Below are 12,731 nucleotides of genomic sequence, written 5' to 3'. Positions count from 1 at the left end.
TTTCCTCAGCCTCAGCAAGCCCCGCCATGCCCGCAGCAATCTTGAGGGCGTCATGGTAGAGGCTTGTGAGCTTTGCTATCATGGCAATGTCACCATCCGAGATGGGCTGCTGGAAATGCTTCATGAGTTGTGCTGCCGCCTTTGGAGTCATCTCGTCTTTTGGACCAAGCTCCCCCAGCTCCTAGATGAGGTGCAGAACAGCCCGCTGCCGCCTGACGTGCACTACGGCGGGAGGGTGCTGAGGTGGCTATAGACTTGGGCGGGGCAGAGTGACGAGGATGAGGCAGCTGGCTTGGGAGGACCGAGGGCACCATGGCAAATAGCTCGGCTGCGTGCTCCTAGACATTGCCAATTTGAATTGCACCCACCCTCTGGGTAACTGCCTCCATCTGAAAGCTCATCGTGGCTGCCACGAGGGAGTTGATGCAGGGCAGCAGGAACGGCAGCATCTCCGGGCTTTCCAACTCGGTAGGCCCAGCGTCCTAACGAGGAGGGGAGAGGCTGCCATTTTCAAAAGCAAGAGGTGTGCCCAGGGCTTCGATCATGGCAGCCTCCATCTCTAGTTGCATGCAGTCCGTGTGCGGGGGCGGGGAGAGGGCACGGCCGGAGTCGAAGAAGGAGAAGAATTGGGCCACCGGGTCCTCCTCGACCTGCGGGGTGGGCACCGGGCAGAGGGGAAGGGGTGGAGTGGCGCGCAGCACCGGCGCACCAATGTCCTTCCCAGCTTCAGTGCACCCGCGGCTCCCAGATGCATGGTGCCACCCCACCGGAGTTCTACTGTGTTGGCGGTGTGCATTCTTGATGATGTTCGCATCGTTTCCCCTAGCATGGCATCCACGGCCGAGAAGAAGGACCCTCCAGGACTGGCCCGAGCTGCCACTGCTGCCACCATCTTCCTGATCTCTGCCGCTGCCCCCAGCAAGGGGCCATAACCCGCAACCCCGATGGGCGGCGCGCTGCTGCTAGCCCTGCCTTGGCCGTCTTCAACAAGAGCAACCCACGTGCCAGGCTCAAAGCACGGGAGAGGGCGGTCATCGTCCTCGTCCGAGGAGGGCAGACCACTCTGGCCTGAGTGAGAGGAGGGCGGCGACATAGGGGTCCAGTCCTCCAGCTAGTCGACGTCGATTAGCAGGTCGTAGAGCCGACCACTAGGCGGCAAAGGAATGAGACGATCAGTGGGCACGAGGCCTGTGATCTCATCTGCCCGACCAGCGCCCCGCTTGAGCACCCAGAGAGCATGCTTGGTCGGTATGTGGGCCACATCCCAGACCCAGAGCCAGCAAGCGAAGGTCTTGGTGTGGCCCCTCTCCAGCGTGCGCGTGTCCAGCCGATCAACGTGGACAACATTGTCAAGGGCCTCCTCGGCGCCTAGCAAGGACCAGAACTGCATCACCAGGTCTTCCACAACAACGTGCACATGGTGGTTGGACTTGAGGAGCGCAACATGGTCCTCCTCATGCCAGGCCCTGATGAAGTACTTGCAGCCCTCGACCTTGATGACATCGCGACGCATGGCATTGTCCCGATGCGTAGGGAGGACAAAGTGGATAATGAAGGCCTCCGTCTGGTTGGAGGTGACGCGGAGCTGGTGCGGCGGGGTGGACAGCAGCTCGAAGATGACCCTGCCAACGGTTGCAGGGTTGGTGGAGTGCGAGCTGTCCACGGCAGTGAGGGTGACGGCGTGTTGACGCAGGATGTGCTCCTCGATCTTCAGCACCGGGGAGGCCATGATCACCTTGTTGCTCTCCCGTGGCCGCCTGGTCGGGTCGCAGAGGGGGAGGCTATCCATGGGCGTAGAAGAAGGCGGCGGCGGGAAGACAAGTCGGTCTTTCACCGGAGCTCTTGCCGCAGCCGTAGGCTTCAACCGAGCACAGGAAGCCTCGCCTGGGCCCCTGTTCCTTAGGTTTTGCGGGCACTCCTTGCCGAAATGCCCAGCGAGCTTGCAAATGATGCAGCAGAGGGGGTCACGGCAATCTGCACGGCGGTGGCATTTGCTGAGGTAGCAGAAGCACTTCCCCTTGAACTTGCTTAAGAAGGCGTCCCGCCCCGCGCTCGCACTGTTCCGAGCGCAGGATCGAGGCACGCCCTCCTCGATCCATCGAATGAGAGCACACCCTCTTGTTCTTTCGGGAATGGACCTCCGTCCATCCCTCCTCCGTCGATCCGGCCTGGCCCGAAAGGGAAACATTGACTGGGGAGGGAGGGAAAACTACAACGGATTTAAGGCGCGGCAGCCCATCGCGAGGGGATGGGCAAAGATCTGGCGGTCTGAACTGAGCACCATCCTTGGACGACCCTCCGCGCTACAGGATTTGTGGCGTCGAGGCTGGATCTAACGCCACAGCCATCGAGGCAGCAGACCACGGGGAAGAGGGCTGCGAAAGGCCACCGGATCGAAGTGAGCCCCCAGCGGGCAGAGAGAGGCACCAACGAGGAGACGCGGGGTGGTTGGGGAAGGAACAAGGGGCTATAATGGGCGTATCTGGTGGTAGCCGCGGTCGGAGCGGCCAGCGGCGCGAGGGGGCTGGAGGAGCGGCCTCGCTAGACTCGTTGTACTAATATGACGAGAAGGTCAGCATCAATGTTGACTTGTCCCAAGTCGCCTGATTTAGTGTCCACGTCACCGTAGCGTGCATAAGCAACCTATAGCATCCATGTTACCCTAGTTACGTGGTTTTGCCAATTGCACCTTATAGTTATTTCACTCATTACTTATCAACAAAATGATACACAATATTGTGTATTCATGAAAGAAAATAAGGTGATGGGAGTCTGGTTTGAATACTAAACCATTGTACTCATCAAATACTAAATCAAGGACCACATACAGAGTCAGCGTTACCTACAATAGAGAAGTATGTTTCTTTTAGTCAAAAAAGAGAAGCTTATCACTTAACATAGCCATAGCGAGTTAGTGACTAACATAATGGTTGCCCCAGTTAGGATTTGGGCGTTTAGCTTCATATTATTATCCAAGAGTAAGATTACCACCATCTGCATAGAGTAAGCCATTTTTTCCGCTACTACCTTCGAATGGGAATATAATTTAGGCACGTGTTTTTGGGTCTTTGATTTTATTGGCGAAAATGTATGTCATAAAATATGTACAGTTAGATTGATCGTCGGATAAAGTTTCTAAATGTATATATATGTTTTATAACATATTGTTTATGCTTTGCTAGTTAAACTATATCCAAATCTCAGTTGCATTTCTCAGTCAGAGGGAGTACTTAGATCTACCCTACTCTGCTTGCCAAATGTTGACCTGCCCCAAGTCCCCTAGCTCAGTGTCCAGGTCACCCTAATGTGCGTAGGCAACCTATAGCTAGTCAACTTGGCGTGTGCCTTTTTTTTTGCGGGTGGCATGTCCCTTTTTGTTGACGGTTCAAACTAGCACTTGATCGGCAAAAATTTCTAAATTGGGCAAAGCCGGAGTTCATAATAACAGTCTGAAATTTACAAACTGGAGCCTTCACAGGGCACAGTCCATTTTGATATTCACGAATTGGAGTGAGCCCGGCCAATATTATTCACAGGTTCAAGAACCACGACTACTTCACATTACTACCTTTGAGTTGTGTAGCAGGGCTACTGAAAGTTATCTCCTCTGAAACATCTGTTTTGTCTGAGCCACCATCTCCTCCAGCATTTTGCACCTAAGAGCAGGTAGGTGCTTCAGTTACAGGGCAAAATTCAGGGATGGAGAAGTTAAAATAATCTAAATGTGAGCTTCCTCTCTAATTATATGTCACATAGGTGATTGGAGGAACATTTTAGCCCAGTCAAATTTATCAGGTGTTGCTAGTGTAGCACAAATAAAGTCTACCCAATCTAATGGTACCTGAATTGCAGGAGTTCCTCCAATATCATGTGAAAAATGTTGTTCCCAGGCTAACCAACTTGCATGCCCCTTCCCTATTGTATCTGCATGAGAGTCATCATCGGTTAGACAGATATTTTCCTTTGACATCAAAATCTGGTGGTGTAGAACAGTCTGAGGATGAATTAATTTTTGTATCATCATTACTTGTTGTTTCTGAGGTTGGCTTGGAGGTAGCATCTGAGTTGCATTCTAGGATTTCAATTTCCTTATCAACTATGATATCGTGGTTATCATCTTTCTCAAGAGCAAGCAGATATTCAGTTGGAGAAGCAAGCTGGATAACAGGGTCATCTCATCACCTAAGTTGACATTAAAAAAAGATCCCTCTTCCTCATAAAGATCCCTTTGTAAGTTATCTGCTGCTGACAAGATGGGCTCCTGAGGTTGGACTTGACTGCTGAGAAATTCATTCTGTGAGGGTGAGTTAGGCAAGGCTTGATTTAGATCAATTTCTACAATATTCAATTGTTGTGCTGGGGGCATCAGACTGATGAACTCAAACAGATCAGCTTGTGCTGGAGGTGCAGGTAGTTGTTCTGGAGGCAACTGTTCCTGCAAAATAGGTTGATGGGCTTGAATGGGCCCAAATAGCAAGTTGAGGTCAAGTAGGCCATTAAAGATATCCTAGTCCTGGCCCACTTGGTTCAAATTGGCATTTCCCTCCAAATTCTGATTAGCTGCTTCAACTTGATTTCCAACTTCAACACCATTTGACCCTACAGATAAAGTCAAGTCACTGTGGAGGTCCATCTCCGCGAGTTCTTCCTTCATATGTTGTTCATCTAGTGGCTGTAGAAGATCAGGAAGTTCCATGAATTCTCCATCCTATAGCTCTTGAACAATTAAATCATCATCCTCTGCTGGCATAGCCCAGTGCCCCCATCCAGGAAGTTGAGTATCTTCCTCTAGCTCCTCTTCATCATCCAGATGTTGCATAGCTTGTTGATGAAAGTTTGGTTGGTTTTTTGCCATGATGTCTTGTGCTTGATGTTGCTGAGTTGGTCCCACAAAATGATTTCACTGGTTTGGGTGATGGAAAGGGTTTGCTGGCTATGGATGTGGGTTGCCATCAACTGGGATTGGTTCTCCATCAGGTGGTCCTCCCCCCAACATCTCCTGCTGAACTATCACAACTGGCACTGTCCAAGATTTAGAGTTGGGATCATCAAATTCCCACTACAATGCTAATGGGTACATCTCTCATTGCTTCCACCCTGATTTTTACCATTAGAGCTGCCTGAGTGCTCCTAGCTCTGTCCCAGAGTAACATTTTCCCAAAGCTTCATAGTATTTGCAAGCTCATGGATCTCTCTCTTATCAAATGTGAAACCAACCAGCAATGCCCAGATGTCTTTGTTAAGCGCTAGGTTTCTCAAGTTCATGCCTTGATTATGCCTTTGGGAAATTATGTGCACATCTCCATAAACATGTGGGCTTTGGAGAACCAGAGTATCTCTATCAAAGGGTGTTCTCAATCTGACATATGCTTGACCAAAGGGGCAAAGACAGATCTCTTGGAAAGCGAGGTGTTTAACTTGAGTGATAAAAATTGGGGAATAGTACATGTTGATTTGGCATGGGCACTATGGTGGCGATTGCCCAATCTTCATGACGCGGAATGGTTGGCTCCATGATGACCTGCACCCTGGCTGGCCTCCCTTCCACATGGATAGCTTGATGATGCGGTGGCAGGAATGGCGTGGGGTCAAAGGGGAAGTTTTCCATGGCATGCGCGACGAGCTCACCTCTCACTTCTGTGGATTGGAGTAATCTGCTGGCTGTCAAAGGAGGTGGAGGGGGAAGTGTGGTCGAGCTAGAGGCCTAAACTTCTGTTCTATCTGGATTGTTAGGTAGGGAGTAACTCTGGGGTCTTGATTGTTGAAAACAACGATAGCATTCCTCGAAGAAGGCACCACAATCGCACCATTAACAGGGTTTGCAGCAGGAGGAGCAGATACTGAGGCGAACAGGCATTTGACGTAGAAAGGGAGCAGAAGGCTGATCGACGGTCACTGGCAACGTGGCCCCACTCTTTACAATTACGGCATCGAATTTTGTTTTTGCAGGCCGGTCTCTCATGGCCCACCAGGAGACACCGAACGCAGAAGGCTTTTGACTGGGCTTTACTGGGCCTTGAGGTGTTAGTATTACCTGTTTCAGCACCCGCTCTGTTTTGAATTGGCAAAATTCCCGCGTCATTATTGCCATCAGTTGGGAATTGAAGCCTGTCAAAGACAGTTGTAACTTCTATCGTTGATGTAGCTTTGTTATTTCTTTGATTCTGATGGCTATTTCTAGCATGATAATACCTTGGGGCTCGAACAGCATCTGGATATGAATTTTGATTCCTTGAACGAGAGATTACCATCCAACCATCATCTTGCTCAGGATCTGGCAGTGATTGATGCTTTGGCCCATTTGGACCCTAGAGGAGAAAGCTAGGTTGAATTCAGGCGGCGAGATGTTCCCCCCATTGTAGATAGCAAAACCAACGTTGATGGAGGATACCGAGAACTTGAACAATGAATCACGAATTTTCTGAACTTTGAAGAGTGAGGCTTGTCCTCCAAAGCAAGAGAGAAGAATTGTACCTGCTGATTCCTCTGTGAGGTGGATCTTGGATCTTGTAAACTCAACCACCAGAAAGAATTCCCTCTGCCCATTTTCTGTCGTGAAGTTGATTGGAGGATGCAGAGAGCGCCAAATGCGGTCTTCGAAAGCGTGGCCTCTCTCAAAACGAAGATCTGACAGCAACATGACTTGCCAAGGAGACTAGAAGTGGCTGAGGGTAGAAGCTAGGTGGCCGCCGCAGCTTTGTTTAACAAGCATCACCCTTCCTTTGTTTTCAATTGCTTCCTCAGTCAATAAGCAGCTTATTCGATTCCTATTCTTATTAAACATCTGATATAGATGGTGGGAACAATGAAGCAGATTCTTCATATGTAGGTTGCAATCCGTATGATTTCTTTTCTCGATCTCCTGCTTGTGTTTCCCCTCGCACCTAAGCATCACGTTCCTAGGGACAGAGGCATGTTAGATATCTTTAGCCGGGGAGTGTGGTCGGCGGTGGCCACCGTGGCCGGATTGGCCAGCGGCGGGGCTAGGCTAGTGTTTGTGATGGGCGTTGTACCTATATATTGAGATTTATCAATCGAATGAAGTTTCTAAACAAATGTTTTTACGACATATTGTACATGTTTTGCTAGTTAAATTAACAATCTAAATTTCACTTACATTCTCGTCCGGAGGGAGGACTTGATTAGCCCTATTCTACTTGCCAAATGTTGACCTGCCCCAAGTCACCTAGCTCAGCGTCCAGGTCACCCAAATGTGCCTAAGCAACCTATATAGCCGGTCGATTTGGCGTGTGCTTTTTGTTGACGGTTCAAACTAGCACTCGATTGGCAAATGGCAAAGCTCTATCTTCAGTGCAACTCATAATAACAGTCTGAGATTCACAAACTGCAGCGTTCACAGGACACAATCCATTTCGACATTCACAAACTGGAGTGAGCCCAACCAAGATTATTCACAGGTCCACGAACCACGACTACTTAACATCACATAGTAATTTATTTACAGGTTTGAGACCTCAGCTCCTACAGGATGTTCAGTTCAGTTCAGAGAGGGCAGCGCTGGAGTTTTACAGACTGGGCACCAGTTCTTCTGCAGGAGCCACTGGCGAATGCAGCACACATGGTACTGGTGCTCACACGGCAACCTGCCAACCTCTTCGCTCTTCACGAACTCCTCCTGGAACAAGAACAGCAAACCCATTTCCATTTCAGCAAGCGTTTACAGGTCAACTAATAATCCTACCCTTTTCTTTAGATAAAAATCAGTTAGGTAGTCCCCGTTAGCCTATCGGACTATTTTGCACAGCAGACAGGGAGATAATTGGCGTTGTTGCCGGAGGAAGATTCAGACTCAGACGACAACTTCGTTCAGTGGAAACATTTGTAAGGAATGAGAAGTAAGGATGATGCCAACTTAAGTATGAACAGTATTTAATGCATTGACAAGAACCAAACACCTAATAAAGTAGCTGGTCATTTTCATGATGAGACACTTGGATATACATGGCAAAAAGAAAGCAGGTACTAGGATAGTGGGATCACGACGTTTTCTTTAACAGGAGGATCATGGCGGTTTTGAAAGCGTTCTTTCTGTTATATGCAAGAAGATTAATCAGGACATTAAACGCAAGAAAGTCAACATATCCACCTTGATAGCAAATTTTTTTCTAAGAATGATAGATGCAAAACAATATTCAGTAACTGTAAGGTTTTTATTTTACTGTATTCCATGTAGAAGCAATAGGATCCAGTTGGTACATGTTTACCTGGCATATGCTGCATTTGATGTCATCTATGACTGATCTGTTTCCTTTTGCAGCAACTGGTCTATATAAACGCCTTCTGATACATTTTGCAAACTGTTCTTCAGAAAGAGCAGTACTTACGTATCCTATTCTCTCTTCTAATGCTAATAGTTCCTGTTCAGAAGAAGGAAACACAAATGCCCCTTGAATAGAATACATACCAGAACTTGTCTCATGAATTGTCAAATTTACGCAAATCATAAAGGGAGGGAAGAAGAGTTCCCCAAAGAAACACACTTCTGTAATGAATGAATCCCTTTAGTCAGAATTAGACGTGACAAAAATAATACCTCATAGGACATGTTGTCAATATCCATCCGCATGTCGCTATGCTGATCATGCGAGGCGAAGGCACCAAGTAACAGATTTGTCTCCAGTACCCGCAATTGCTGCTAACATGTTATCCATGTTCAGCGAAAAGGTAGACGGCAAGAAATTTACAAACATGACGTCAAACTAACTAACCTCATAAGTAAGCTCAGCTTCTTGTTCAATCCTCTCCAGCACTAGCAATACCTACATACACATACATGAGAAAAAAACACTTGTACCACATCCATAGTCATAGTGCATAGTCTTTAGCAAAATCATTATCAAAATGATGGATTTAATCCTACATAAAACCTATCTACAAGAACAATACAACTGGAACAATATAAAAAAGTGTTTTGGAAAAGGACCTCTGCAATGCCTTCCATGTTTATGCGTCTGTGTCCACCTCTCTCCCTTGCCAGACTGCGAAATGTTTGTGGGGGGCTTTGCTCAAAACGAGAGCTTGATGTTCTCCTGGCAGTCCGAGTACTCGATCCCTGACGACTAGATGAGTAAATTGCATGAGGTAGTTCCACAGAAACTGGTCTTATGGAGCTTTCTGAAGAATCCTCTTCCACAGAAAAATCAGCACCAACTGACTGTTGATTCCCTGCGGTAGACTCATTCAGATGAAACATGGCATCCTCTCTTTCCTCAGACAACCTGAACCTAGTGTCTCTAGGAGAAGTCCGTCTTGTCCTTACTGATACTGCTGAATCCTGAATATTTCTACTGCGGCTTCGTAATGTTTGTTGCCGAACTGATTCTTCGGTAGTTCTGATTCTAGGACCACTAATGCTAGGATATATTGTATGTGAATGACCTAAACTGGATGGATCACTTATGACTCTTGATCTGGAAGAGCTTTCCCCATCAGAAGTTCTCTTTCTCATAGCATCAAAGCTACTAGTACGAACAGAATCAGACGAGCATCCAGATGGCAGAACATCAGAGACTGAAGTGCAACTAAGGTTTTTAAGACCACGTGGTCCACGTCTCTGTTCTCCACTAACAAGACTATTTGATGGCTTCACACCAGCGATAGGAATTCTAGGTATACTAGGCTGATTACTAAATGACGAAGAGCAAGAACTTAGTGAAGCACTCCTTACCAAGGACTCAGCTGTACGTGCATGCATACCTGAAAAACCAGCAGAATGTGAAACCTCAGGATCAGGTGCTGTCAGTTCATCATCTTTGGCAGTTAATCTTTCTGTCTCAGTCTGTGGAGCATGTGAACTCTGATTCTCTACAACGAGTTTCTTACTACCCTCCAGATACCTGGCATCGGACTTTCTTCTACTACTTTCAGCAACGTCAGCCCCATCGAACAAAGTCTGCCTTCGCTTTTCCTCACCAAATTTCCTAAGGGGAAAGTTCTTAGGAAATTTGGAAGAGCTTCCAGACATGACATTTGAGCTTGCATATTTATATGAGCCATGTAAGTATCTTGGTCTCTCCTGATTATCAGCCAGCCTGGTTTTCATAGGATTGACTCTTGAAGTGCTTCCCTGTACATCAGTGTTCTGACCGGTTGTCTCTTCAGGGCTTCGATTTATGCCAGAACCTCTTCTGAGAAACCCCATTGCTGTTTTGGATCTCCTACTTAAATACTCCTCCATGTAACGAGATGTCACTAAATACCGAGATGAAAAAAGTCGATGTCGAGTAGTTCTGCGACCACGAATTGCAAAGATCAATAAGAAATATAACCTGGACAATGAAAGCCAAGAAATTACTAATAAGCAAGAAAATGCAACAAATGATACAGCCTATTGTGATTTTTTTTAATCAGACTACAGTCGTAGACTGTGCTGAGTGCAAGAAAAGGCGTAAGAGTGCGCTGTACCATTACATTCTCTCTCTACCGTGGAATCCCAATCAGATATACAGAAATGAGCAAGACAACCAATAAATCATACTAAAATATAAAAGAGTGCATATATTTATACTCCTGCAACTAAGAAACAACTAAGTTGCAAGTAGTATGTTCATCTTTGATTGTTGCGCTTAGCTAACTGCCCACAACGCTCCATCCAAGCACTTATTTTGGTCACTAAATACTACAGTTGTTTCACGCTAAATTACAAAAGGAGGATAGAATATTCACAGCAATGTGCAGGGCTGCATGCTGAATCCTAGATGGCTTACTACAGAACTCCATGGTCACAAAAACCCAAGAGTAGTAGCAGCACTTGGTTCAGTTCGACAGACGCCCTAATAGTATTATTATGACATAAACAAGATCATGATGTCATCAACAACTCTCTCCAAAAAACACCAACTTATAATGCAAACTGTATTTCTCAAGATAAGCTTTACAAAAGGATTTGGGTCCACGCTCCACATATCATGACACGATCATTGGCGCCCTGACATCATTCGTCTATCCACATGCTCCTACCAAGATAATTCCTCTGAACCGTATGCAAAGAGCGCACAAACCGTCAGCGCCACTACCAGTGGCCACTAGCCAATAATTTTAGAGGACATAAGTCCGGAAATTTTACATATCTACTACTAGTTTTAACCATCTCATAGTTTTAAAAAAAAATCCCATCCCAAACTGACTTCCGAAACGCCCATCCTTAAGGAATCTGTAAATGTAACTGCAACTTCATCAGTGAACTGGTTTTTTCATGTGTGGGCGCGGAAATATTTCTTAAGAAAAACCGTGCCCAAGAACAAGATTGCTCGGAACTTGCCTTGGCATTTCCGAACCTAAAATCCACAGTAACATCCATCTAATTGTTTTCCCCACAGTAACAAAAAACTGTTCACGCTGAAACCGATCGAGATTTATCTCGCAAGGTTTTTTTGGGCAGCCCGACATCCCAACACACGCAACAGCGTCAGGAAGAACGGGTTCCTGACACTCGGACAAAACCGAAAAACACGCACAAAACAAAAACCGAAACAGAGGGACTGAGACAGCAAACGAGACGTACAGCGGCGGCGCATTCCGGTCACAGAAGACCCGGAACCGAGCCGATCGAGAGGACGGGGAGGGAGCGCCCGCGGCTTCTTTCCCCCCGCGATGGCGGCACCGGCGGCCGCACCTCGTGCGCGGCGGCGGGGCCGGAATGGGAGGAGACGCCGAGGAGGAGGGGGAGCGGGGGAGCAAGTTGGGGGTGGGGGTGGGGGCGCCTCCCGGCTCGGATTCCTTTCCTCCTTGCAGGATCCGAGGCGATTTAAGTCGAGTCTAACGAACGACACTGGACAGGCGGAGCGGGCCGGGCGCGGCGTGTGGTCACCCGATCCGTTTGGAGGCTGCGTGGAAGTGGAATCCTACGGGTACCCACTTTGGAGGGTACCCCACGTGTGCGGTGCGCGGGGCCCGCGCTTAGGGTGTGGGGCGCTAGGGTACACGGTTCGTGCGGAGTAGGCGTGCACGTGACGGAAACGGGGGGTTTGGGTAGGCACTGGGGACGCGAGAGAGGCGAACTGTAGTACGTGCACACGAGTGGTTGCACGCCTTTTTTTTCTTCTCTTTGAGCGTCGTCGATGGGAGGGTGCTTACGCTAATAGAGAAACTAATAGAGAAAGAGAGATGAACTATGGGTATACCCCGCATTACCCTAATGAGAGGAGAAGAGGATATTATGTTCGCAAACCTAGGCAGAACACTGCAGAGCATGGGGGGAAGGGAGACAGCTTCCAAGTCCCTCCTCACTCTAGAAAGAGGAGACCAAGACAGGTGTGGAAACCAAAGGAGGGAGGGGACAATCAGGAAGGGCATGACTCTTTCATCCGTGACACAAGGCAGAAGACAGCATCAGTTTTCGAACGTTTAACCGAATGTGAAGGTACATCGGCGGACCCTGCTAGGGCGCAAGGCCGCCGGGAGCAATGAACATCTTAGCCTGGAACTGTCGGGGGTTGGGGTTGGACCCGACGGTAGGCGAATTACAGGACCTGGTTAGGTCATACAACCCAACGGTGTTTTTTTATCAGAAACTAAAAAAACAGCAGGAGCGATGGAGAGATTGAAGTGGAGCCTAGGATTCAGGCATTGAGTTGCTGTGAACTGCAATGGCAAGAGTGGGGGCTGGCGTTATGGTGGAGAGAACATGTGGATGTGACGGTGAGGCCGTGGTGCCAATACTACATCGATGCCCAAGTTGTGCTGGATGGTGTCACCTTTAGATTCACTGG

General features: G+C 47.9%; 1 protein-coding gene and 1 pseudogene across 2 annotated transcripts; both read right to left on the bottom strand.

The window, feature by feature from the left end:
- Positions 1-222: 222 nt before the first annotated feature.
- LOC119320972 lies at positions 223-1,390 on the bottom strand (annotated as a pseudogene).
- Positions 1,391-7,303: 5,913 nt separating this feature from the next.
- LOC119323176 (E3 ubiquitin-protein ligase RLIM-like) lies at positions 7,304-11,710 on the bottom strand. Of its 2 annotated transcripts, none has more exons than XM_037596762.1 (6): positions 11,525-11,710; positions 8,945-10,289; positions 8,730-8,780; positions 8,555-8,653; positions 8,226-8,378; positions 7,304-7,636 (listed from the first exon to the last, which is right to left on the bottom strand). In XM_037596762.1, exons 2-6 carry the CDS (start codon positions 10,196-10,198, stop codon positions 7,499-7,501), a joined length of 1,695 nt encoding a protein of 564 aa, XP_037452659.1. In that variant the 5' UTR covers positions 10,199-10,289; positions 11,525-11,710; the 3' UTR covers positions 7,304-7,498. The 2 variants fall into 2 exon arrangements, with proteins under 2 accessions (XP_037452659.1, XP_037452658.1); XM_037596761.1 differs by having other exon boundaries at positions 8,945-10,250.
- Positions 11,711-12,731: the final 1,021 nt, after the last annotated feature.

The sequence above is a fragment of the Triticum dicoccoides genome, chromosome 6B (assembly GCF_002162155.2).
Source record: "Triticum dicoccoides isolate Atlit2015 ecotype Zavitan chromosome 6B, WEW_v2.0, whole genome shotgun sequence".
In the NCBI taxonomy this organism is placed as follows: Eukaryota; Viridiplantae; Streptophyta; class Magnoliopsida; order Poales; family Poaceae; genus Triticum; species Triticum dicoccoides.
The sequence above is the reverse complement of the archived record's forward strand: the minus strand, read 5'-3'. Positions and strand labels throughout refer to the sequence as shown.